The sequence below is a fragment of the Equus caballus genome, chromosome 25 (assembly GCF_041296265.1).
Source record: "Equus caballus isolate H_3958 breed thoroughbred chromosome 25, TB-T2T, whole genome shotgun sequence".
Lineage (NCBI taxonomy): Eukaryota > Metazoa > Chordata > Mammalia > Perissodactyla > Equidae > Equus > Equus caballus.
Window position 1 is genome coordinate 33365345 of NC_091708.1, and position 27895 is coordinate 33393239.

The following is a 27895-nucleotide window of genomic DNA, read 5'->3' on the forward strand; positions in this document are numbered from 1 at the left end:
TTTTCTCTCTCTATTTATTTATTTTCTTTTAATTAGATTTTACGACAAGCAACTTTGTAGTTTTAAAACATATAGTTCGTTTTGAATGACTCAAAGTTTCCTAAGTAACTGTCTGCCCATCTGGCGGCAGCTTTAACGTCCTCACAGTTTTACATAGAGAGTATACTAGTATAGTTGCAGTGACTTTATCTATCCACACCTCTAGATAATCCCTCTCCTTAAACAATGTGAGAAATGTATATCTACTTGGATCAACAAAAATATTTCAGGTTTCATATTCTTGTGGCAGATTCTATTTTGTTTGGTGTGATCCAGCATGTTCTATTTCCTGAACGTTCACACAGGATATAAAATCACTATATTTCCATCTGATGTCAATATATTCATTCTGCAACTGCTATATCCCATGTTATATGGTTCAAAATGAATGTGAGGAAAGTATGAGAATGCTGTGTTGGTGGGCTTGCCATTTTGTTAGTGCTAAAATTTGTCAACTGCTAATTTTCTCAGGAATAAGATTAAAAGGTGCTCTTAAATTCAGAAACATGAAGGAAGGGCTATAAAATTATATTGTTGCTCTGACATATTTATAATTCTTAATAGCCCAATAGAGTTTGACAGACTTTATATCAGGATTTCGTTTTCTATCAAAATCCCAGCAATATTCTGGTGATAAGAGTTTAGTGGGTTTATGGAGAAAGAAATACTTGTTTAAGTGACTTTCATCATGCCACACTGCTTCAATGTTATTCCTCTTGTCAATCATGATTCCTTTGAAGCACTCCCTAGCAATATTGAGAACCTGAATGGGAGTGCCACCAAATACAGCAGCATGGTAATAAAAATCTCCCTGACCAATAGGTATATACGCTTCCGATAACTGACTTCTCTCATAAGGTACCTCCATAGGATTTGCATTATACCAATAAGCATGTAATTGAGCTACTGACTCCCCCAGAGTCTCCAATCCATATTTTCTTAAGAAGATTTGATCCACGTCCATGCAGAAGAGGAAGTCAACTTCATATTGGATGTGATTTACAACATGTTCACTGATAGTCTTCATGCGCATCATACTGACATCTTGCCATCTCCTCTCTCGCTTAATTTCAAAAACTTTCATGGTATGGAGGGGACTCAGCTGTATCCATGGCATGTGGGAGAAGTCATCTGTCAGGACATAAATTATGACTTTCTGGCCAACCATAAAATGTTTATCAGCAGATGCTATAAATCTTCTCAAATAGCGCTCAAGGTATCTGTGAAGTAAATAAGAAATGATTAAGTTGCTCTTCTTATGTTTTAGTGGGACACATCCTATTTAAACTATACTGACTGTAGTTAATCCAAAAATGCTACTAAGCAACCAAATATTCAATATGCTTCTTGAGGTGTATTTAAGTAGTATAAAATAAAGTGAAATTATCTGCCTTTACTCTCCCTGATGGGGGTCTATGGATCATAGGAGAGAAGAGGAGTTCTTCACGAGAGGGAATGAAACTTGAGTGAGATCAGGAAGCTGCACAGAGCCCAGTGCAAGATGAGAGCTAGTATTCAGGGTGATCAGAATGATGGGAACTTGCTTTGGAGGTTTCAGGCAAGAAAGGTCTTGGGTCATTGCAAGAGCAGTTATTGACATCTGTGGCTTGCTTTATGAGTAGTCAATTATGCATAAACGATCAGAGCGGGTATGATCAGTTCCCCACTTACCTGCACTGTCTTTCTTATTGTGCCTTATGGCCTTTAGTATGGTGGTAAACTTGCTGGATTAGGAAACAAAACTTTCTCATTTCCAGTCTCTCAAGCCAGTAAAAGATGCTCAGAGTAATAAATGGCCCCAGGTAAATTCAAAAAAGGAAAGGTAATCCTATGTGGCTCAGCTTCAAATAATGTGTATGTAATCATTAAAAATGAGTTCTGGATGTTGATCTAAGTGTTAAGAAATACAGCAGATGGGGTCAGGAGAAAACTAAAATTATTAGGTAAATTATGAAAAATATCACAAAGGATTCTACTGAGCTGGAAGCTAGTGACTCCAAAGAAATCCAATTTATCTACATTTCTTTTATGGTTAATGCTTTTGTCATGTTTCAGAAATGTTTGCCTCCTCAAGGTAGTGCATATTCTCCTACATTTTCTTCTAGTAGCTTTGTTTTGTCTTTCACATTTAAGTCTATCATTCATTTGAATTAATATTTGTGTATGGTGTGTTATAGGGCTGTTTTGCATTGGTCTCAGCCTATTGATATTGATGCTATTGGCTAGGAATGCCTGGGGACGCTCACCTGGGCTCCTACTACTTGTGGTGAGACCCCCACAGACCTTTCTCCTCTGCCAGACTCAGTGTTGTGGCTGGACTGTCCCTTGTGGGTCATCTTATGGTTTGCAAGATGCACCTCAGGCACAACCATTAGGGAACTCTGAAAAAATGAGGTTTATTACTCACAAGTCCAGGAGGGTATGGCATACTGGGGCCACATAACAAGGTGACAGGAAGAGAGAGAGAGAGAGAGGACTTGAGAGTTCTGTTTTATTGGGGTGGAGGGTGGGGTGTCTAGGGTTTCACCAGTTCACTCTTTATTGGCAAATTTAAAAGATAAGAGCGGAAATTAAAGCATGGGAAAGGTTACCCAGGGCTTTCTAAAAGGGGAACTTCATGGATGGGGTGGCCTGACTCTTTATCTAGTGGTTTAGCTAGTAACTGTGTCCACAGCTGGCAACATGTTTATTCAAGATGGATGTCTTTGAAATAGATTCCTGGGCAATTAAAAGCTTCATGTCAGGCATTTACAATCAAACAAGCTTATTGTGAGGGACTTACGCTACAATGGGAAACAATTTTTTTTTCAATTTTTAAAAACTTTCTATTTTGGAATGATATTAGATTTATAGTGAAGTTGCGAATATATTATAGAGAGTTCCCATATCCATCTCCCCACCTTCCCCTAATGCTACTATCTTATGTAACCATGGTACATTTGTCAAAGCTAGAAAATTATCAGTGGTAAAATACTATTAACTAAGCCACAGGTTTTATTGGGATTTCACCAGTTTTCCCCCTAATGGCCTTTGTAGTTTCCAGGATCCAATCCAGGACACACATTGCATTTAGTCATTATGTCTCCTTATTCTCCTCTAGCCTGTGTCAGTTCCTCTCCTTGTTGTTCATGACCCTGATCATTTTGAAAAGAGCCCTGATCAAGTATTCTGCAGAATGGCTGCAATGTGGGTTTTTCTGAAGTTTTCTTAGGTAAAGTTAATTTTAATACAGTCACTTTTATCAGTCTTTTCCTTTATGATTAGTATTTCCTGTGTCTTGATTAAGAAATCCTTTCCTAGCCTGAGTTCCTGAAGACATACTATAGTTTTTCCTTTTGCTTTTGGTCTTTAAACTACTTGGGAATTAATGTTTGTATACACTTGTATATGGTATGCTATAGGGGTACAATTTCAATCTTCTCATGTTGACATTGACTTTCTCCAGCATCATTTATGGAAGTCTTTCCCTAGAGATCTACAATATCATTGCTAATAAATAGAAAGGCTTTAACATTTGCATGGGGCTTTCTGTTTTGTTATATTGACTTATTTGTTTATCCCTGTATCAAATATTTATATCTAAATGCTCCATAAAGATACTTTCAATCTATCCTCCTGTTTTCAGCTCCACCTATACCCCTAGTTTCAGACAAACTTGATGTCACTAATTCCTGAGACTTTCAGGGGCTCTTTAACACACAGAGGAGGTTTTATGGCGAAGTTAATGAGGCTTTGGTTTCAGTGCCTCTTCACTTACATAGGACCCTTCCAAGACTCAGTGCGTTCTATTGAGGGGATTGGGAAAGAAGCAGAAGCTCCATATGTGTCCTGAAGGTAGGAGCACTGCCCCAGCATGGGGTCACTCTCTATGCCCTGTTACAGATCCTGGGGAAGCAACTGGGAGGGATAAGAATGGGTCTGGGGAAGAGGTACACAGGAAGCTTCTTCTGCAATTATTCCTCCCTCCCTTCCTTCCTCTTCCTTTACATTTTTTTTCTTTTTTAAGAATAAATTACGATCAGTATTTAATAATGAGTTACAATAAAGTTGATAAACTATAATTTTAATGGGTCATATGTACATTGTTCAACTTTACTCAATACTTTGTTGTACTTTCTATATATGATTTTGGTATCAGGGCAGCACTTGCTTCATTAAATGGATTGGGAAGTGTTTCCCTCTTCTTTTATTTTCCAAAAGATTGTGTATTATTGATGTTAATTCTTCTTTAAATATTTGGTATAATTCTCCAGTGAAACCATCTGGGCCTGGAGACTTTGGGAGTCTTTATAATTATGAATTCTATTTCCTCAATAGCTATAGGGCTATTCAAATGATCTATTTCATGTTGGGTGAGTTGTGGCAATTAGTACTTGTCAAGGTCCGTTTCATCTAAGGTGTCACATATATGTGTGTAGAGCATTTTGTAGTATTCCCTGATTATCCTTTTGATGTCTGCAAGGTCTGAGGTGACATACCCTGTTTCCTTCCTGATATTGGTAATTTGTGTCATTTTCTTTCTGTGCCAGACTTTCTGGATAGTTGTGAATTTTATTGATTTTTTCCAAAGAACCAGCTTTTTGTTTCATTGATTTTTCTCTATTGCTTTTCTGCTTTCAATTTCATGGATTTCTGCTCTCATCTTTATTATTTTCTTTCTTCTTCTTGCTTTGGCTTTATTTTACTCTACTTTTTGCCAATTCTTGAGGTGGGATTAATGATAATCTCCCATTTTCTAGAATAAAAAGCCTGACTATAAAGGAAATTTGGCATTACCTACCTTCCCACAGCAAACACAGTCAACCCCACTGTAATTTTATGATTTGCATAATAATTTTCCAATATTCTTTCATTGTAAGTGCCATCCCACACAACCGGAGCTGACCAGTTGGTAGTAGTCAAGTTTTTGGATGCACTGTGAGAAAGATATAAGAGTTATGAACAAAACACCTTTTAGTAAAACTGCAGTAGATGTTACTAATATATAAAGCCTGTGTCTGATTGCAGCATTTTCTAACTCCTAAACCAAAGCCTTGATGGTTATGATAAACTAGAGAAACAACTTATCAGAAATGGCCAGTCATTAGAAAAGTACACATACAGATTAGTTATACTATGATTCCAAGACATTTGAGGTTACATAGTTGAAATGTCTCCCAAAGTCTAAAGTAATGATTTCCCTTATATTTGGACAAGATCTTCTGGTCTTAGCTTTTTGACATTGGTTATTTTCAGATACCATATTTTGAAAATTTAACATCCCAGTTTTCATAATCTAAAATGCTGCCAGTGCTAATATTACTGCATACCGCCAGAATCAACTTTGTCAGAATTCTGGAAGATAGACAAAGGTTTAAAGGAACCAAGCAAAAGTTAAATGAAGAAAAGGATGACTCAACAGGGTAGGAGTAGGAAAGCTTTATGGTATTTTAACTTAGCCTTGCACCAACTCCCTCCCCAGTGTGGCACTGGTATTGAAAACAGCAAGATGTGTTCTCAGTGTGGTAATCTGATTCTGGAGGGAGAAGTGGATCTGATTCCCAAGGAACTGTGTTTGTCCATTTTACCCATCTGAGAGTTCCTGGAAGGACTGACTCATAGTGCTTTCCTTTGTGTCACTTAACTCAGCACTCTCCCAGAATGGAAAAGTGGCTAAGCAGAGGGTGTTCCTTGAAAAGATTTTAAAAAGGAACACGTCCCTTTCACCTGAGGCAAAAGATTATAAGAGATTCCAAAAAAGTTGGAATAAACACTAAATATGATGAAAGCCTGGGAGGAAAAGTTTGAAAGAGGGTTTTTTTTTAGAAAGTAAGGGCTTTGACAAGATCCTGTGTATAACAAGGAATTGAGAAATCCATACACATGCTCAGGGTAGGATGCATGCTCAGAAAAGATCTGTGAAGATCCTCAGCTTTCACCGCTGGGTGATATGTAGGCTCAGTGCAAGCCGGAAGTGAAGGCTAAGGCAGAGTTGTAAATAGCTGGGCTGTGTTGAAGGAGGACCCAAACACAGAGCCAATCCTCAAAGACTATGAGAGGTTTTTACTTTTTCTTTTCTTTTCTTCTGCTTTGGTTCTCCTCCTTCTCCTTCTTTTCCTCCTTCTCCTTCTCTCTCTTCCTCTTCTTCCTGTTCATCCTTTTCTTCCTCTTTCTCTTCCTCTTCTTCTCCCTCTTCTCCTCTTCTTCTCCTTCTTCTGCCTTCCAACAACCCCTCACCCCCTCAACCTCTGGCTCTAGGCATTTAAGGGAATCTCTGTCAAGCCACTAGCTGACCACAAACTAAATTAACAGAGGCCTCTTAGAACAAACAACAAAGAATACAGACTTTTAGAAAAGTCACTAAACAAACAGCTACAACCCATAGCAAGCAAGAACAACTCTGAGGAGGCAAAAGAATCCGATTTCCAGAATGACCGCATTGTAATATACAAAACCTCTAGTTTTCTACCAAACATTATGAGGCATGCAAAGAAACAAGAACATGTCAGAGGAGAAAAAATAACAAAAACTGTACCTGGGGAAGCCCAGACATTGGACTTACTAGACAAAGACTTTAAATCAACCATTTTAAATATGCTGAAAGAGAAAAAGGAAAACATGGACAGAGAACTAAAGGTAATCAGGAGAACACTATCTCAGCAAAAAGAGAATATCCATAAAGAGAGAGAAATTATAAAAAGAAACCATACAGAAAGTCTGGAGCTGAGAAGTATAATAGCTGGAATGAAAAAACTCACTATAAGATCTCAGCAGCAGATGTGAGCAGACAGAAGAAAGAATCAAACATAGACATAACACTTTAACCAAAAAATAATGGGGCCAGCCCTGGTGGCCTAGTGGTTGTTTGGCATACTCTGTTTCGGCAGCTGGGGTTTGGTTTCTGGGTGTGGACCTATACCACTTATCTGTCAGTGACCATGCTTGGTGGCGGCTCTCATACGAAAAGAGGAAGATTGGCAGTGGATGTTAGGTCAGGGTGAATCTTCCTCAGCAAAAATAAATAAAGAAAGAATTTATTCCTCTCAAATACACATGGAACATTCTCCAGGATAGATTATATGTTAGGCCATAAAACAAATTTCAGTAAACTTAAAATGATTGGAAACATACAAACTATCTTTTCCATTGACAATGGAATGAAATTAGAAATCATTAACTGAAGTAAATCTGGAAAATTCACAAATATGTGGAAATTAAACCACACGCTCTTAACCAATGGGTCAAAGAAAAATCACAAGGGAAATTAGAAAATACATTGTGATGAATAAAAGTGAAAATACAACATACCAAGACTTAACGAGATGCAGTGAGAAGCAGTACTCAGAAGGAGACGTATGGGTGTAAACATCTATATTAAAAAAGAAGAAATATCTCATACCAATAACCTAATCTTCTACCTTAAGGAACTAGGAAAAAAAGGAACAAACTAAACCCAAAGCAAGCAGAGGAAAGAAATAATAAAGATTGGAATAGAGACAACTGACATAGATAAAAAGATAAAATAGAATCAACGAAACCAAAAGTTGGTTGTTTGAAAAGATCAGAAAAATTGATAAACCTTTAATTAGACTGACCAAGAGCAAAACAGAGATGACTCAAATTATCAGGAATGGAAATGGGAACATTACTACAGACATTACAGATATAAAAAGGTTTATAAGAGAATACAATGAACAACTATACACCAACACATTAGATAAGCTAGATGAAATGGACAAATTCCTAATAATACACAAACTACCAAAACTGGTTTAAGGAAAAATAGAAAATCTTAATAGACCTATAACAAGTAAAGAGATTCTATTGGTAATACAAAATCTTCCAAAAAAGAAAAACCCAGGTCCAGATGGCTTCACTGGTGAATTCTACCAAACATTTAAAGAATTAATGCCAATAATTCTCAAAGAATTATTTCTTCCAAAGAAATAGAAGAGGAGGGACCACTTTCTAACTCATTCTATGAGGCCAGTATTACTCTGATGCCAAAGCCAGACAAAGAGTTCTCAAGAAAAGAACACTATAGACCCGATATTCATTATGAATATAGGTGCCAAAATCCTCAACAAAATATTAGCAAACTGAATCTGGCAGCATATGAAAATCCCACCGTGACCAAGTGGAATTTATTCCAGGAATGCAAGGCTGGTTAAACATACAAATATCAATCAACGTAAAACACCATGTTAGTAAAATGAAAGAAAAACCACATAATCTTTTCTTTTTTTAAAGATTGGCACCTGAGCTAACATCTGTTGCCAATCTTTTTCTGTTTTTCTTCTTCTCCTGAAAGCGCCCCAGTACATAGTTGTATATTCTGGTTGTAAATATTCTGGTTATGCTATGTGGGACACTGCCTCAGCATGGCCTGATGAGCAGTGCCTTGTCCACACCTGGGATTCAAACTGGTGAAACCGCAGGCCACTGAAGTGGAGTGTGTGAACTTCACCACTCGGCCTTGGGGCCAGCCCCCACATGATCATTTTAATTGATACAGGAAAGGTCTTTGACAAAATCCCACACTCTTTCACCATAAAAATACCCAATAAACTAGAAATAGAAGGGAACTTCCTCAGCATGATAAAGGGCATGTATGTAAAACCCACAGCTGACATCATACTTATTGTTGAGAGACTAAAGGTTTTCCCCTGAAATCAGGAACAAGACAAGGATGTCTGTTTTATGCACTTCCATTCAACATTGTACTGGAAGTTTAGCCAGAGCAATTAGGCAAGAAAAAGAAATGAAAGACATCCAAATTGGAAATGAAGAAGTAAAACTATCTCTACTAGCAGAGAGAATTCTAAGAAATCTACAAAAAAATTATTAGAACTAATAAATATTTCAGGTACAAGATCAATGTGTAAAACTCATTTGTGTTTTCATACACTAGAAATGAACAATCCAAAAGTGAAATTAAGAAAACAATTTCATTTACAATAGGATCAAAAATAATAAAGCATTTAGGAACAACTGTAACCAAGGATGTACAAGATTTCTACAATGAAAACTATAAAACATTGTTGAAAGAGATTAAAGAAGGCCTAAATAAATGGAAAGACATCCCACATTTATGGATTGGAAGGCTTAATATTGTTAAGATGACAAGACATCCCAAAGTGATCTACAGATTCAATGAAATTCTTACCTGTAGTGGGTTGAATAGTGCCCCCCAAAATTCAAATCCACTTGAAACTTCAGAATGTTACCTTATTTGGAAATAATGTGTTTTCAGATGTAATTAATTATGATGAGGTCATTCTGAATTAGGTTGGGCCCTAAATCCAATGACAAGTGTCCTTATGAGAAGATAAAAGGACACACAGAGCAGAGACACAGAGAAGAAGGCCACGTGAAGACAGAGGCAGAGATTGGAGTTATGCTACCACAAATGAAGGAACGCTTGGGGGCACCAGAAGCTGGAAGAGGCAGGAAGAATTCTTCCCTAGAGCTTTTAGAGGGAGCATGGCCCTGCTGACATTTTTATTTTGGATTTCTGGACTCTCGAACTGTAAGGAAATACATTTCTATTGTTTTAAGACACTCAGTTTTTGGTAACTAATACATTATCAATTTTCCAACTGCCTTTATTTATTTATTTATTTATTTTGCAAAAATGGAAGTTGAGCCTAAAATTCATAAAGAATTGCAGGAGATCCCAATCAACCAAAATAATCTTGACAAAGAACAAAGTTGGAGGTCTCACTTCCTGATTTTAAAATTTACTACAAAAAGATGGAGTGACGTCAGCATTATGGCAGAGTGAGCTTTCTCGGTAATCTCCCCCCTCCACCACACAAGGAAAAAGACATTCATACTCCAACAGAGGACATCCAAACACAACACAAAAGACATCTGAGAGACCCACACTGCCAGACAATGGAGGGTGGGGAGGCAGGAGCCCCCCTCGGAGGAGGGGCGGGGTAAGAGAAAACCTCACTCCCTCCCCAAAAGACTGAGATCTAGGACCACCAGTGGCCTCTGAGACGGAAGGAACGGGAGAGGGGACGTTCGTTTGTGGGAACATCAAAGATCCCTGAGGGCCCTTGCAGTCTAGGGGAAAGCTCCTACTGAGGTGAAAGCTAACGCAGGGGTGACCTAATCAAGCCAACACCCTAGGAAAGCAGATAGCAAGGGCAAAGCGAGAAAAGGCCACGAGCATGCAGAGGAAAGCAACCCTCCCCCACACCTGTCCAGTGTCAGCTCTAGTGCCTGTGATCTCAGTGGAATGCAGAAGGCTCAGAATATGCGGCTTTTGACCACCACCCAGTGGCCATAGGCAGTAACTGCGACCAAATAATACCACGATGCACAAAAACAGAGGCACGCCCTCTAGCAGTATCAAAAATTATATTAAATCTCCAAACCAGAGAGAAAATGACAGGTACCAAGAAATCAGTCCTGAGGACACAGAAATGTGTAACCTAAATGACAGAGAATTCAAAATAGCTATCATCAAAAAACTCAACGAGTTAAAAGAGAATGTAGAGAAACAATTCAACGACTTCAGGAGCTACTTCACAAAAGAGATTGAAACTATAAATAAGAATCAATAAAAATATTGGCAATGGAAGAGATAAAACAAAATATGGATTCTGTGAATGTTCAAGTGGATGTCATAGAGGAACAAATCAGCATAATCAAGGATAGTCATGTTGAAATGCTCCAGATAGAGGAGGAGAGAGAACTAAGACTATAAAGAGATAAAGCCTCTGAGAAATATCCAACTCAATTAGGAAATGCAACATAAGAATTATAGGTATTCAAGAGGGAGAAGACAGGGAGAATGGAGCAGAAAACTTGTTCAAAGAAATAATATAGAACTTCCGAAACCTAGGAAGGAGATGGAAATCCATGTGGAAGAGTCTATCAGATCTCCTAAATATGTCAATGTGAAAAGACCTACTGGAAGGCATATAGTAGTGAAACTGGCAAAAGTGAATGACAAAGAAAGAATACTAAGGGCAGCAAGGCAGAAGAAAATAAGCTACAAAGGAACCCCCATCAAGCTTTCAGCGGATTTCTCTGTAGAAACCTAAGAGGCCAGACAAGACTGGACTGACATATTCAAATCTTTGAAAGACAAAAACTTTCAGCCAAGAATACTCTATCCAGTGAAAATATCCTTCAGGTATGATGTAGAAACAAAAACTTTCCCAGACAAACATAAGCTAAGCGAGATCATAGCCGCAAGACCCTCCCTACAGGAAACCCTCATGAAGGAGCTCATACCCAAAAAGAAAAAAGGGAGAAAGGGGTTACAAAGCACAGAGTAGGGAGATAAATAGGTAGACAAAATCAGAAAATCATAGCTATACAACAGAACAGGTTAGCAAATACTAAAGAATAGCATTAAAGATAAAGGGAAGGAAAACACCCAAACCAAACATAATCTTGTCATTTTAATCACAAACTCACAACACAAGATGAAATAAGATGTCAGCAAAACAACTTAGGAGGGGAAGACGAAAGGGACTGAATCGGTTTGGTCTAAGGAAATAAGAGGCCATCAGAAAATGGACTGTGTTATCTATGAGATTTTGAATACAAATCTCATGGTAACCACTAAACAGAAAAGCAGAATAGAGACACAAATAATAAATAAGGAGAAAATGAAGAAACACAACATAAAAAAAATACACAACTCAATTGGTAGACCAAAATACACAGTACGGGAAACAAAGGAAATGCAAGAGAACTGGAAAATGAGTGATAAAATGGCAGCATTAAGCCCTCATATATTGATAATCACCCTAAACATAAATGGATTGAATTTTCCAATAAAAAGACACAGAGTAGTAAGATGGATTAAAGAACAAGACCCAACAATATGCTGCCTCCAGAAAAGACATCTCAGCTCCAACAACAAACACAGGCTCAGAGTGAAGGGATGGAAGACAATACCCAAAACTAATGGCAAATAAAAGAAAGCAGGTGTCACAATGCTTATATCAGACAAAGCAAACTTTAAGGTAAGACAGGTAAAGAGAGACAAAGAGGGGCAGTATATAATGATCAAAGGGACACGCCATCAAGAAGAAATAACACTTATAAATATCTGTGCACTCAACACAGGAGAACAAAGTACATAAAGAAACTATTAACAAACCTAAAAGAAGATATTAATAATAATGCAATAATAGTGGGGACCTCAACACTGCACTCGCATCAATGGATAGACGATCCAGACAGAAAATCACCAAGGAAACAGTGGAATTAAATGAAAAGCTAGACCAGTTGGGCTTAATAAACATATATTGAACACTCCATCCAAAAACAGCAGAATACACATTCTTCTCAAGGGCACACAGAACATTCTCAAGCATAGACAATATGTTGGGAAACAAGGCAAGCCTCAATAAATTTAAGAAGATTGAAATAATAAGAAGCATCTTTTCCAATCACAATGCTATGAAGCTAGAAATTAATTACAAGAAAAAGGCTGAGAAAGGGACAAAGATGTGGAGACTAAACAGCATGCTACTGAACAAACAATGAATCACTGAAGAAATTAAAGGAGAAATCAAAAAATATCTGTAGACAAATGAAAATGAAAACATACCATACCAACCCATGAGAGGCATCAAAAGCCATATTAAGAGGGAAATTCATTGCAATACAGGCTCACCTTAACAAATAAAAAAAAATCCCAAATAAGCAACCTCAAACTACACCTAACTGAATTAGAAAAAGAAGAACAAACAAAGCCCAAAGTCAGCAGAAGGAGAGAAATAATAAAAATCAGAGCAGAAATAAATTCTATTGAAACAAAAAAAGGAAGTAGAAAGGATCAATGAAACAAAGAGCTGGTTCTTTGAGAAGATAAACAAAATTAATAAACCCCTAGCCAGACTTACAAAGGAAAAAAGAGAGAAAGCTCAGATAAATAAAATTAGAAATGAAAGAGAAGAAATAACAGTGGATACCACAGAAATACAATAGATCATAAGAGAATACTACGAAAAGCTATATGCCAACAAAATGGACAATCTGGAAGAAACAGATAAATTCTTAGACTCTTACAACCTCCCAAAGCAGAAGCAATAATAGATAATCTGAATAGACCAATGACAAGTAAAGCGATTGAAACAGTAATCAAAAGCATCCCAAAAAATAAAACCCCAGGACCAGATTGCTTCCCCGAAGAGGATTTAATACCTACCCTTCTCAAGCTATTCCAAAAAATTAGGGAATATGGAATGCTTCCTAACACATTCTATGAGGCCAACATCACTCTGATACCAAAGTCTGACGAGGACAACAAAAAAAGGAAAACTAGAGGCCAATATTGCTGATGAACATAGACGCAAAAATCCTCAGCAACATATCGGCAACCCAAATACAGCAGTACATCAAAAAGATCATACATCATAACCAAGTGGGATTTATACCAGGGACACAGGGATGGTTCAACACCTGCAAATCAATCAATGTGATACACCACATTAACAAAATGAGGAGTGAAAACCACATGATCATCTCAGTGGATGCAGAGAAAGCATTTGACAAGATCCAACAGCCTTTTATGATAAAAAAAAAAAAAACCCCTCTTAACAAAATGGGGATAGAATGAAATTACCTCAATATAATAAAGGTCATATATGACAAACCCACAGCCAATATCATACTCAATGGGGAAAAACTGAACGCCATCCCTCTGAGAACAGGAACAAGACAAGGATGCCTATTATCACCACTCTTATTCAACATAGTACTGGAGGTTTTGGCCAGAGCAATTAGGCAAGAGAAAGCAATAAAAGGAATCCCAATACGTAGTGAAGAAGTGAAACTCTTGCTGTTTGCAGACAACATGATCTTATATATAGAAAACCCTAAAGAATCCATTGGAAAACTAATAGAAATTATTAACAACGTTAGTAAAGTTGCAGGGAACAAAACCAACTTACAAAAATCAGTTGCATTTCTATACCCTAGTAATGAACTTACAGAAAGAGAATTGAAGAATACAATTCCATTTACAATTGCAACAAAAAGAATAAATTATCTAGGAATAAATTTTACCAAGGAGGTGAAGGACTTATACCATGAAAACTATAAGACATTATTGAAAGAAATAGATGATGACATAAAGAGAAGGAAAGAGATTCCCTGCACATGGATTGGAAGAATAAACATAGTTAAAATGTCCATACTACCCAAAGCAATCTACAGATTCAATGCAATCTCAATCAGAATTCCAGTGACATTCTTCACAGAAATGGAACAAAGAATCCTAAAATTCATATGGGGCAACCAAAGACCCCGAATTGCTAAGGCAATCCTGAGAAAAAAGAACAAAGCTGGAGGCATCACGATCCCTTACTTCAAAATGTACTACAAAGCCACAGTAATCGAAACAGCATAGTACTGGTACAAAAACAGGCACACAGATCAATGGAACGGAACTGAAAGCCCAGAAATAAAACCGCACATCTACGGACAGCTAATCTTTGACAAAGGTGCCAAGAACATACAATGGAGAAAAGATAGTCTCTTCAATAAATGGTGTTGGGAAAATTGGATAGCCACATGCAAAAGAATGAATGTAGACCATTATCTCACACCATACACAAAAATAAACTCAAAATGGATCAAAGATTTGAAGATAAGTCCTGAAACCATAAAACTCCTGGAAGATAATATAGGTAGTACACTCTTTGACATTGAACTAAAAAGGATCTTTTCAAATATCATGTCTTCTCAGACAAGGGAAACAAAAGAAAAAATAAACAACTGAGACTTCATGAGACTAAAGAGCTTCTGCAAGGCAAAAGAAACTAGGATCAAAACAAAAAGACAACCCACCAATTGGGAGAAAATATTTGTAAATCATGTATCTGACAAAGGGTTAATCTCCATAATATATAAGGAACACATACAACTTAACAACAAAAAAACAAACAGCCAGATCAAAAAATGGGCAGACAATATGAACAGACATTATTCCAAAGAAGATATACAAATGGCCATTAAACAGATGAAAAGATGTTCAACATCACTAATCATCAGGGAAACGCAAATCAAAACTACACTAACATACCACCAGACACCTGTTAAAATGGCTATAATCACTAAGACTAAAAATAACAAATGTTGGACAGGGTGTGGAGAAAAGGGAACCCTCATGCACTGCTGGTGGGAATGCAAACTGGTGCAACAACTATGGAAAACAGTACGGAGATTCCTCAAAAAACTAAAAATAGAAATACCACATGACCCAGCTATCCTAGTACTGTGTTTCTACCCAAACAAGGTGAAATCAACAATCCAAAGTAACATATGTACCCCTATGTTCATTTCAGGACTATTCACAATAGCCGAGACATAGAAACAATCCAAGTGGCCATCAACCGATGACTGGGTAAAGCAGAAGTGGTATGTATATACAATGGAATACTACTCAGCCATAAAAAAGACAAAATCATCCCATTTGCAACAACATGGATGGACTTAGAGGGAATTATGCTAAGCGAAATAAATCAGACTGAGAAAGAAAAACACCATGTGATTTCACTCATATGTGGAATATAAACAAACATATGGACAAAGAAATAGTTCAGTGGCAGTGGTTACCAGGGGAAGGAGGGTGGGGGGTGAGCACAGCCTGTGAAAGGGAACACTTATGTGGTGACAGACAAGAAATAATATACAACTGAAATTTCACAAGGCTGTAAACTATTATGAACTCAATAAAAAAACTTACTACAAAGATACAGTAATCAAAACAGTGTGGCATTGGCATAAGGGTGTACATAGAGATCAATGGAATAGAAATGAATCTGTAATAAACTCATATGACTATGATCAATTGATTTTAAATGAAGGTGTTAAGACCAGTCAATGGGGAAAGAACATCTTTTCAACAAATTGTGCTGGGACAACTGAATATCCATGACTATTCATGAAAAAAAAATGAAGTTGTACTCCTATCTCACACCATATACAAAAATTAACTAAAAATGTATCAAAGACCTAATGTAAGAGCACAAATTATAAAACTCTTAGAAGAAAACTGCAGTAAATTTTCAGGATCTTGGATTTGGTAATGATTTTTTAGATATGACACCAAAAGCACAGGCATCAAAGGAAAAAAATAGATAAATTGGAATTCGTCAAAAAACAAAATTTTGCACATCAAAGGACACTAACACGAAAGTGAAAAGACAACCCACAGAATGGGAGGAAATATTTTAAATCATATATAAGAGTCTCATATCTAGAATATATAAAGAACTTTTATAACACAACATTAAAAAGTCAAACAACCCAATTTAACAATGAGCAAAGGATTTGAATAGACATTTCTATCTATATGCAAATGGCCAATAAGCACATGAAAAGATGCTTAACATCATTAGTCATTAGAAAAATGCAAATCAAAACTACAATGAGATACCATTTCCCACACTCTAGGATGGCCATAATAAAAACAAAACCCCCCAAAACATAAAGTAACACGTGTTGGAAAGGATGTGGAGAAATTCAAACCCTCGTACACTGTTGGTGGGAATGTAAATTGGTACAGCTGCCATGGAAAACAGTTTGATGGTTCTTCAAAAAGTTCCACATAGAATTACTATGTGACCCAGTAATTCCACTGATAGCCAAGAGAATTAAAAACACTCACTTAAATTAAAACCTGTGCAAGAATGTTCACAGCACCATTAGTCATAATAGACAAAAAGTGGAAACAACCCACTGTCCCTTAACTGATCAATACAATATGTCCACAAAATGGAGTATTATTCAGCTACAAAAGGGGATAAAGTACTGATATGTGCTACAACATAGACGAACCTTGAAAACATGCTAAATGAAGGAAGCCAGACATAAAAGGCCACATGTTAAACTCCTTTCATATGAAATGTCCAGAATAGGCAAATCCAGAGAGACAGGAAGCAGATGAGTGTTTTTCAGGGACTGGGCAGAGGGGAATGAGGAGTCAGGGCTTAATGGGTACAGGGTTTCTTTTTGGTGTGATGGGGATATTCTGGAATTGGATAGTGGTGATAGTTGCACAACATTGTGAAGATACTAAAAGCCACTGAATTGTACATTTTAAAATAGTCAAAATGGTGAATTTCATATTATGTGAATTTTATGTTAATAAAAAAATAGTAAACCACAGAGGTGAATATTCCATAATATATAAATAATGATGAGATTGTATCTAGAAGATAAAGAGAACCTCTTCATATCTATAAGAAAAAGAAAGACAATCCAATGGGGTGGCGGGGAGATATGAACCGGCATTTTACAAAAGTGAATATCCAAGTGGCCAATATTCATATGAAAAGGTGTTCAACCTTAATGGTCATCAAGGAAAAAAGATGAAAAATGCAATGGGAACTGAAGTGCTCTTGGAAGAAAAAGATTCTACTAACTATTTCAAACCCTGTTATGGACTGAATTGTGTCTCTCCCAAATTCATGTTGAAGCCCTAATCCCCAGTGTGACTATTTGGAGACAGGGCCTTTAGAGAGGTAATTAAGTTTAAATGAGGTCATACGGATGGGGTCCTAATCCAATAGGACTGGTGTCCTTATAAGAAGAGAAAGAGACACCAGGAATGCATGCACACAGAGAAAAGGCCATGTGAGGACACAGCAAGAAGACAGCCACCTGCAAGTCAAGGAGAGAGGCCTTGGGAGAAACCAAACTTACTGACACCCTGATCTTTGACTTCCAGCCTTCAGAAGTGGGAGCAAATAAATTCTTGTTGTTTAAGCCAAAAAAACCCACAATGCTATGGGAACTGGATTTCATCAGTAGCCTATTTGGAGTCTATTTAAATGATGATTATGGTTCTCTTCTTTGTTCAGTTGTTGGAATGAATCATCACCTTGAATTATGAAGACATGCCTTGCTTGTCTTGTTAGGGGGATTCTGTGTCAGTTATTAAGCTCTTGTCTTTCACAACTAAACCCACCACACTGTACTCTGCACTATTATGCTGAGCTGGACTCTGCAAACCACATCTCTCCTTTGACAGTGGGCACTCATTTTATAAAGTGTAATCAAAGTGCTCGCCAACCTTTGGAATGCCAGTTGTGGTATTGCTGTCATCTATTAGCTTCTATTGAGCAATCTATGGATCCACCTCACACGTGTTAGATTGGGAATTCTCACCTGGGAAGAAACCAGTCTGACAGCTTTAATTCTTCTGATTGAGTATCCACAGACCTATAGGAAAAATAATGCAGTCAGACTATATCTACTAGAGTTTGAGATAATCCAATGTCTATGAAATCATGGGCTGTTTTATAATAAGATGTAAAATGCAAAATAAGTATGAAGCATTAAGAAAAACGATGATAAACTTTGACGGTAGTGGTGTGGAAAATTCATGATTCCCAGCCTCAACTTAACTCTCTGTGCTGCCCAGAAATTTCGTGTTTCCACAGTTCTCATTCCCCTTCTTCTAAAAAATAGCAGCCATCAGTGAAATCTCCCGCAACTTTCTACCACCTCACCTCCAAATTTACCTATAACGCTGAATTTTTTTGCTTCAATCATAATGGAACTATATTCCTACTTTTGTCAAAAGTTAGCCTTAAATACCCTATCTGCTCAGGAGCCTTGGTTTGATAATTATTCTCAGAATCATTTCTCCTAGGCCTTCTATTTGATCAATTGATGCTCTTCTGGGCATTTCCCTGTGGCTTCAGATTTTTACGTCCAACTAGTCTTCTCCCAGGAATTTAAGACTCGTATATCCAACTGTGTTCTGAAGCCTTCTATTTGAAGTTTGCACAGACACCACACAGTGAAGATGTTTCCTGTTACAGTCTGTGTCTCTTCCCCGAAGTAGGTCCTCTTCATAGGTTGCCTTATCTCACGGGATCTGCTTGCATTGGCAAGGTAGAAATATGAGAGTCATTCTTCGCTGACAGCACTCCCAAATCCCAACATCACATCCATCATTAAACCCCGCTGGTTTTACCTCCAAAACAGCTCCCAAATCCAGCCCCTATCTCCCTTCCCTGCCGCCACAGGACTTCCAGTCACCTTCATCTCTTGTCTGGGCTCCTGCAAGAGCCTCCTAATTGGTCTCACTCTTTGTTCACTTTAAAAAAGACTTAGTAGTATGAAAAATTTCAAAGGTACACAAATGTAAAGAAAATAATATAATGAACCTCCATATTCCCCTCTCCCCAGAATTAGCAACATGCTACCCTTTCTGCCTGTCTCTGCATTGCCCCTTTTCAACCCATTCTCCACATTTCCACTCTGCTTCTAGTGTTATGTTTCTGAAGCTCCAGTGTTAGCATGTCATTATTCTGTTTAACAGTGTGCAGTGGCTTCCCGCTGTCCTAAGGATCGTGTCCACATTCCTTATATGGGCATAATATTCTGCATGATCTGACCCTTCACACTGTTCCAGCCACTCCTACCTAGCCCCACGCTTATAGTTTTCCAGGTTCCCTGGCCATTTTTTATTTCCTTAAACATGCCACAACTTCAACCAGCTAATTCCCAGATAGCCTTCAGGTCTCACTTTAAGTATTGCTTCCTAAGGGAAGTAGTCCCTAATCTGCTAGATGAGGTTGAATTCCCTTTGTTAATAGCTAATACATATTAACTACTTTCCTAAGGATCATCTAATTTAATCCACAGAGCACTCCTATGAGATAGGTACTATTCTTATTAATATTTTCCCATTTTACTAGATAAGGAAACTGAGGCACAAAGAGCTTTTATTGTGTTGCCCATCGTCACACAGTAGGTGGAAAGACAAGCAGGTGTACCTGAGTCCTTACTCCTCCGCCTTGTGATGTACTCTAATGGCACCCTGGCTAGGACACCTCTGGAGAGCTGATCCCAGGCTGAGCTAATGAGGGGATTGGGCAGCTCTGGAGCTGAGTTGTATGTCATGAGACTGTCTTTGTGCCTATGTACACAGACAGGAGTAACTGCAGTGTCAGGTGTGACTGAGATGTGGCATTCTACCCGGGCCCCCACTTCCATTGACAGCGATGAGTCTAGATGACGAGTATTAGTATGTTAAGGCTATAGAGTTCCAATGCTAAGGAGGACTAATGTTACTAAGAGAACGATTGTTAGATTGTATTACATTGACTACTTTTTTGCCGGAAAACATGTAAATCCATTCCTTCTCCCAGCCTCTGCTGCAGCAGTCTTATCTTGAATGTTCCCACCTTTGCCTTGGGCTTTCCTGCTGTTTTCAGGTGGTTGAAAGTTACTGTCCCCTGTTAGCCATGGCCATATAGAGAGGAAACATACTCTGCCCAGTACATAACAACCTTCTTGTTTCGTTATTTTCAAGCATAGCACAGCTCACCCAAGTATGGAGTCATGGTCTTAGTGGGGGTGTCGTAAATCATAGAACCGTCAGAGAGACAAGGCCCCTGAAAGCAACAAGCATCAGAAAGGGAAGTTGCTTTCACTGTACTATGTGGGTTCCCATGACTATAGGGAGAAACAGAAGAACATTTTATGATTTGGGATCTTGCACAATCTTTGGGGAAGTTTTTCTGTCTACACACATTCTGATGGCATGATTTTGTAGGTGGCATGTGGTTAATAAGTTTCTTAAGAGTCTTTTAGCAAAGACTTTACTCCTGTGTGTTTGCCCAGAGCCTTAAAAGGCCCACGGGCCCTGGAAGCTGGGTTCTGGCTCCTGTAACACGTTCCCCTAACCAGATCCCACTCCTCTATCAGAGATGGCACTCTGCCAGTCTGCTCTTTCTTTGACTCCTAGTACTCTGACCTTAAACAAATTTCTCTCTGACAAGCATCTGTAAAATTGCTTTGGTTTACTCTGCCTGCAGGAACTAAGGACTCACATGTACTCTATTGCCCTCCAATCAGGTTTGTTCTCAGGAAGGGATCATAACATATTTGTAAATAAAGACTTACCAGCACCGATACACCCTCTGTAGTTTCTTTGGGCTTAGGATAAATGAAAAGCATTATATTAGTTTTAAACTTATATAAAGAATTCCCACATTTAAGATGACTAGAGTTATATTCCATCAATCCATTCATTTTATTCCCTAATATTTAATGAACAGGTAATGTTGTGGAGGGAAAGTTTGTGTCCCCCTCAAATTCATATGTTGAAATCCTAACCCCTAATATGTTGGTATTAGGAGGTGGGACCTTTGGGAATGATTAAGTCATGAGGTTGGAGCCATCCTGAATGGGATTAACACCTTATAAAAGAGATCACAGGGCCAGCCTGGTGGCTTAGTGGTTAAGTGCGCACGTTCCACTTTGGCAGCCCAGGGTTCGCCGGTTCGGATCCCGGGTGTGGATATGGCACCACTTGGCAAGCCATGCTATGGCAGGCATCCTACATATAAAGAAGAGGAAGATGGGCTTGGATGTTAGCTCAGGGCCAGTCTTCCTCAGCAAAAAGAGGAGGATTGGCAGCAGTTAGTTCAGGGCTAATCTTCCTCAAAAAAAAAAAAAGAGATCCCAGAAAGCTCCCTTGCCTCTTCTGTCATGTGAAGACACAGTGAGAAGATGGCCATCTATGAACCAGGAGGCTTCACCAGACGCCAGATCTGCCAATGCCTTGATCTTGGACTTCCCATCCTCCAGAATTATGAGAAATAAATGGTGTTCATAATCCAACGAGTCTACGGTATTTCGATATAGCATTTCAAACAGACTATGACACATGCTATGTGCCGAGCACATTGTTGGTTATAGAGATACAGTAATGAATATGATAAAAATCACTGCAGTTAAGGACCTCATATGCTATATCTTAAAACAAAAAACGAAAGACGATGAATTCTATGAGGTAGAAATGAAAGAGAAGCTTACTTAATATCATTATAACAATGAAATTAACTAATTGCCAATGAAATCTTTCTATTTGTCTCAAATATGTGGAGGGCGAATACATATATAGTGCCTGAAGCCACCAATATTAGGAACGTTTCTTAAAGAAGATGCCACCTATTTAAAAATGGCAGTTTCTCTGTAACATTTTCTAACATTACACTGCCATAATTACAAGGTTACTGTCTTGGTAGCTTCACATTGCTTCTCCTCACACACATGGGCCTACAAAAACTATACTTAGCTTTGATCCCATTAGAAACAAAGAATTTTTATGCTGAACCATAAAAATTTATGCTGATATATTTGGGTATCATTTGAGTATATTTGGGTCGATACATTTGATGCTGATTTATTCAAGCCTATCACCTTTCCGACATACCAGATCCTTACCAAACGCCAGAATAAAATATTCATTAATTTTTTTAAAGTTACCTGATATGACACTTTCTATGTAAGGCCCATAGAAACAATGAAAGCAATAACAGTTTAATTGTTTTTCTTTTGTATCTCATTCTTTTCTGAGAGGAAAAAAGAAACAGATAAAAGTAGATTAAATAAAGTACAACGTATACAAAGTAAGAAGTGTTGAATCCTGCCTCCCCATGACTTAAACTAGATGATTTAATAGATATTCGCTAGGATTGAAGGCACTTTTGGTCCTTGGATGTCTCTCTATATGAAAACAGGGTTGAGGTGGTGGAGACACTGTTTATTTGAGCTATCTTCTCAAAGTCTTAGGACTCACGTGGTCTGAGCTGACCTTGACACAAGATGTCTCACAACCTTAATTTGTCTTTTCTAAGTACAAAGGGCTTTCCTTACCCAAACAAAAAATACAAATACCACTTCCCAGTCTAACTCACAGGGTAAGGTGTCAGAGAAAAGAGATAATTATGAACATACTTAAAGAATTGAATAGTTATGAAGGAACTTATTATTCTTAATTAAATAATATTATGCAGTTGCTCACTCCATGAAAGACGATATGACTGATAAGAGCATAAAATATATGTCCCTTCTCAAATGTATTTGAACATAAAATTGACTCAGAGCACTAACTGGAGGCTAAAGTATAATTTTTAGATTATTTGTGCATTGACCTTGGAATTTTAGCCATCAGGTTTATAAAACTCCTTTGTGGTATTTAATCTGTGCAATATGAAATTGTCTGTGTGCAGAAAAGGAATTGGATGTGGCTCAATTTTGATGAAATTCAGGACAAACTCTTACCTCTCGTTTTCCTAAGATCAGATAAGAATTTTATACAGCTTCTATCCTTGGAGATTTAACATTCATGGTACAGTGGTTTGGGAAGACGTGGAGAATCTCAAGAGGGCAGACAGTTTTCAAGCAGAACATTTTGAGACCTTTGAAAAATCAAGAAGCAGATAACCTAGTGTTGGTTCTATGGCACTCTCTGGTTTGTGTGTTTATCACTTCAGGCTTCTGTGAATGATGTCATCAGATTCTCTTTTGATGATGAAAGAACTAGATACTTGCTATCATAACAATACATATGCCACTAGCTTCTCTTTGTCATTACCAGAGGACTAGATTTTGTCCCATTTAAAAAAAAATAGAGCCATTTAAATTCCTTTCTTGAGGATTTTTTTCAAGGTTTATAATCCTTTTCTTTTTTTTTTTTTTTTTTTTTGGTGAGGAAGATTGTGCCTGAGCTAAAATCTGTTGCTAATCTTCCTCTCTTTGCTTGAGGAAGATTGTTACTGAGCTAACATCTGTAGCAATCTTCCTCTATTTTGTATGTGGGATGCCACCATAGCATGGCTTGATGAGCTGTGTGCAGGTCCACGCCTGGGATCTGAACCTGTGAACCCCGGGCTGCTGAAGCGGAGCATGCAAACCCAACCACTCCACCACTAGGCCAGCTGTATAATACATTTTTAATTGAAGTATAATTTATATAAATTAAAACACATGCAATTAGGTGTATAGTTCATTGAGTTTGTTACCCATGTGCATATGTGTGTAAAACCGACTCTGATTAAGATATGGAACATTTCCATGACTCCAGTAACTTTTCTTGTGCCCCTTGAGTTACACTCTTTGCATTTGGCTTTTTTCACTCCAAGGTTTTGCAGCTCACTCAAGTTGTTGTGTTTCTCACACCATACAAAAAGTTAATTCAAAATGACTTATAGGGGGCCAGCCCGGTGGCTCAGAGGTTAAGTTTGCACATTCCGCTTTGGCAGCCTGGGGTTCACCGGTTCAGATCCCGGGTGCGGACATGGCACTGCTTGGCAAAGCCATGCTGTAGTAGGCGTCCCACATATAGAGGAAGATGGGCACTGATGTTAGCTCAGGGTCAGTCTTCCTCAGCAAAAATGAGGAAGATCGGCAGCAGATGTTGGCTCAGAGCTAATCTTCCTCAAAAAAAAAAAACAAAAAACAAAACCAAAATGAATTATAGATCTAAGCATAAAAGCTAAAGTCACAAGCTTTTAGACAAAAACATAGGAGGATATCTTTGTAACTTAGGGGTAAGATAAAGGTCTCTTAGGTAACAGAAAACAACTAAAAAATGATAAATTATACATCATCAAAACTAGAAAACTTTGGTTCATCAAAAGACACCTTTAAAAAAAACGAATAAGTAAGCCATTACTATTCACCAAAGATTTTCAGTTACCTGAAATGATACATACCATACATGATCCATACAGGAAATAAAATCCATATCCATGTTAGAAATTTCCTATTGATTTCCATTCTTCCTAGAAAGAAAAAGGGAGATAATGAAGGAGGATAATTAAAATAAACTAATACAGAATTAGAGTCTGTTTTAGGTCACAGTAGAGTGGATTACACCAGACTAATGCTCTCATAGATGACAGTCATAAGCTCTGGATGAAATTTTTTAAAAAAAGGTTAAATAAAACTATTTGAAGGCCAAGGAGAGGGACCAAAAACAGGCTGTCTTTGAAGGTGGGAAGTGTGTTGGGTAAAATTCACGTTCATACAGCTTTTCCTTTGAGGTTATCCCCCAATTCACACAGAGCTGGGTGACTAGAACTCACATAGAAATACTGGAGGAGTCAGAGGATGGAGTTGGTAGGTATAAAGGAGGCTGAAAAGTAATAGAGAAAATCCCAGAAAGATGGAGACACAGAGTGGGGTACCCCAAATCAGCATAGAAACTCTGACCAAAACCTTGGATAACAACATGCAGAGCAAAGACTGAAGTTTCCTCAGGAAACAGCAACTTCTGAAAGGCTGTAAAAATGGAGCGATATCAGCTGATGCCCCCTACAGGAGAAATGGGGGTTGGAATTTGAGTCCAGCCCAGTTAACTATCTGTTCATACAAAAATCAGCACTTTTCAGAGGAAAATAAGAGAATCCATAGACTCTGCAACATGTCATCCATAATGTCAGGGATTCATTTTGAAAAGTTACTAGACATGCAGAGAAACAGGAATATGTGACCCACAGTGAAGAGCAATGAACCCCAATGTAACTCAGATGTTGGAAGTGGTAAACAAGGACTTTAAAGCACCTATTATAAAAACGTTAGGATTTAATGTAGAACTTGGTCAAAATGAAGGAACAGATAGGAATTCTCAGCAAGGAAAGGGAAGCTATTAAAAAATGGACATTCTAGAACTTTAGCTATATTTGAAATGAAAATGTTAGTAGATGGGCTTACAAACAGATTGAATACTGTAGAAGAAAAGGTCAGTGAAATGAAAGACAGATCAAGGTTATGTGAAAAAGAGAGGAAATAAAAATCTATTTACATTTAAACTGTAATCAGAAGCTACCTCAGCCACCCACATGTGGAAGTTTCTACACTCTCTCCCGTTGACAGTCTCTCCAAGTTGGGGGCCTTCTGGAGGAGGGAAAATGTAGGGGCACCCAAGGGATGTAACACTCCCTTAGACAAATAAGGTGGTGAGGCACGAACAGGCATAATAATATTTTAAAATCCGTTTTAAAGCCCATCTACTTTCAGGAAGTGTTTGAGATGGCTTATGGTTAAGAAGGTATGGTTACAATAAACAGAGAAACAATATGCAAGAATAAAAAAAAGGGAATAGAAAGAGAAACACTTATTTAGTCACTCAGGTATGTATTTTCACATGATCTTGGTCATCCCACCCACTCCATGAGAATAAAGATTTTACATTTATTTTTATTTACATTTAAAGTAATTACTGATAAGGAAGGACTTATCTCTGTCATTTTGCTATTTGTTTTCTATATGCCGTATAGCTTTTTTCATCCTTCATTTCCTGCATTACTGTCTTCTTTTGTGCTTAGTTGATATTTTTGTAGTGAAATATTTAAATTCCTGTCTTGAGGCCAGCCCTGTGGCATGGTGGTTAGGTTCAGCGTGTTTTGCTTCGGCAGCCTGGGTTTGTGGGTTTGGATCCTGGGTGTGGAGCTACACTACTCATCAGCTGCACTGTGGCAGCAACCCACAGAAAAAAGTAGAGGAGGATTGGCACAGATGTTAGCTCAAGGTTAATTGTCCTCAGCAAAAAATGAGAAAGATTAGCAACAGATGCTAGTGTGGATGTAATCTTCCTCAGCAAAAAAAAAAAAAAAAATCCAGTCTCATTTCCTTTTGTGCATATTCTTCTTTTTTTTTTTTTTTTTGAGGAAGATTAGCCCTGAGCTAACATCTGCTGCCAATCCTCATCTTTTTTTTTTTCCTGAGGAAGACTGGCCCTGAGCTAACATCCATGCCCATCTTCCTCCACTTTATATGTGGGACGCCTACCACTGCATGGCTTGCCATGCAGTGCCATGTCCGCACCTGGGATCCGAACTGGCGAACCCCAGGCCACCGAAGCAAAACATGCACACTTAACCACTGTGCCACTGGGCCAGCCCCCTTTTGTATATTCTATCGCTGTTTTCTTTGTGGTTATCATGGGAATTTCATTTATTATCCTGAAGTTATAACACTCAAATTAGAATTTATACCAGCTTAACTTCAATAACATACCAAAACTTTGTTCCTTTACAGCTGCAACCCCACCTCTTTTGGTTAGTCATGTTGCAAAAGTACCTCTGTATACATTGTGTGCCCAAAAACATAAACTAATAATTCTTTTAAATGCATTGATCTCTTAAACATGTGGAAGACAAAATTTGAAGTTACAAAGCAGAGTTATAATAGTATTAGCTTTTAGGCTAGTAATTTTTTAAAAAATGTATTAGTCTCTTAAATAATGTAGGAAAAAAAGTGGAGTTACAAACTGTTGTTACAATGCTAGCTTTAATAATTGCTCATTTATTTACTTTCATTGAGATCTTTATTTCTCCATATTGTTTTGACTTACTGTCAAATATCTTTTCATTTCACCCTGCAAGACTCCCTTCTGGCCTCCAAAGTTTCTGAGGAGAAATTGCCTGTAATCTTATTTGCAACAGTGTATACGATGAGTCACTTCCCTCTTGCTGCTTTCAAGATTCTCTCTTTGTCTCTATCTTTGTTTATAATGTTTCTTGTCTTGTGTGGGTCTCTTTGAGTTCATCTTACTTGGACTTCATTGAGCTTCTTAGGTGTTTATAGTCATGTCTTTCATCAAACTTTGGAAGTTTTCAGGCATTATTTCTTCAAATATTTTCTCTCTCCCCTCTTTTCCTGGGACTCCCCCAGTGTGTATGTTGCTCAGCTTGGTGGTGTCCCATAAGTCTCTTAGGCTCTGTTCACTTTTCTTCAATCTTTTTTGTTTCTGTTCCTCAGACTCGATCATTTCCATTATCCTATCTTCACATTCAGTGATTCTTTCATCTGCCTGCTCAAATCTGCCTTTGAATCCCTCTAGAGAATTTTTCATTTCAATTATTGTAACTTTCAGTTCCAGAATTTCTTTTCTTTTCTTTTTTTTTAGGTTTTCTCTCTCTTCATTGATATTTCCACCTTGTTCATGTATCATTTTCCTGACTTTTTTCCCCCATGTCTTCCCTTAGTTCTTTGAGCATCTTTGATAGTTGTTTTAAAGTCTTTGTCTAGTGTATCTGCATCAGGACTTTTTCAGGAACAGTTTCTGTTTATTTATTTTTCCTTTGAAAGG

At 37.8% G+C, this 27895-nt stretch overlaps 1 protein-coding gene and 1 long non-coding RNA gene across 4 annotated transcripts in view; one reads left to right on the plus strand and one right to left on the minus strand.

Annotated features, from left to right (window-relative positions):
• On the minus strand, positions 1 to 27291 carry LOC100071697 (N-acetyllactosaminide alpha-1,3-galactosyltransferase). Of its 2 annotated transcripts, XM_070251417.1 has the most exons (8): positions 27158 to 27291; positions 24516 to 24584; positions 23083 to 23219; positions 22285 to 22370; positions 20917 to 20949; positions 18166 to 18219; positions 4820 to 4954; positions 1 to 1259 (listed from the first exon to the last, which is right to left on the minus strand). In XM_070251417.1, the coding sequence occupies exons 4-8, from the start codon at positions 22362 to 22364 to the stop codon at positions 566 to 568; spliced, it is 996 nt and encodes a 331-aa protein (XP_070107518.1). In that variant the 5' UTR covers positions 22365 to 22370; positions 23083 to 23219; positions 24516 to 24584; positions 27158 to 27291; the 3' UTR covers positions 1 to 565. The 2 variants fall into 2 exon arrangements, 1 of the variants encoding a protein (XP_070107518.1); XR_011432586.1 differs by lacking the exons at positions 24516 to 24584; positions 27158 to 27291 and adding an exon at positions 2286 to 2420 and having other exon boundaries at positions 23083 to 23312.
• The window catches only part of LOC102150413 (uncharacterized), a 97143-nt gene that overhangs the window by 64932 nt on the left and 4316 nt on the right, over positions 1 to 27895 (plus strand). The window lies entirely within an intron of this gene.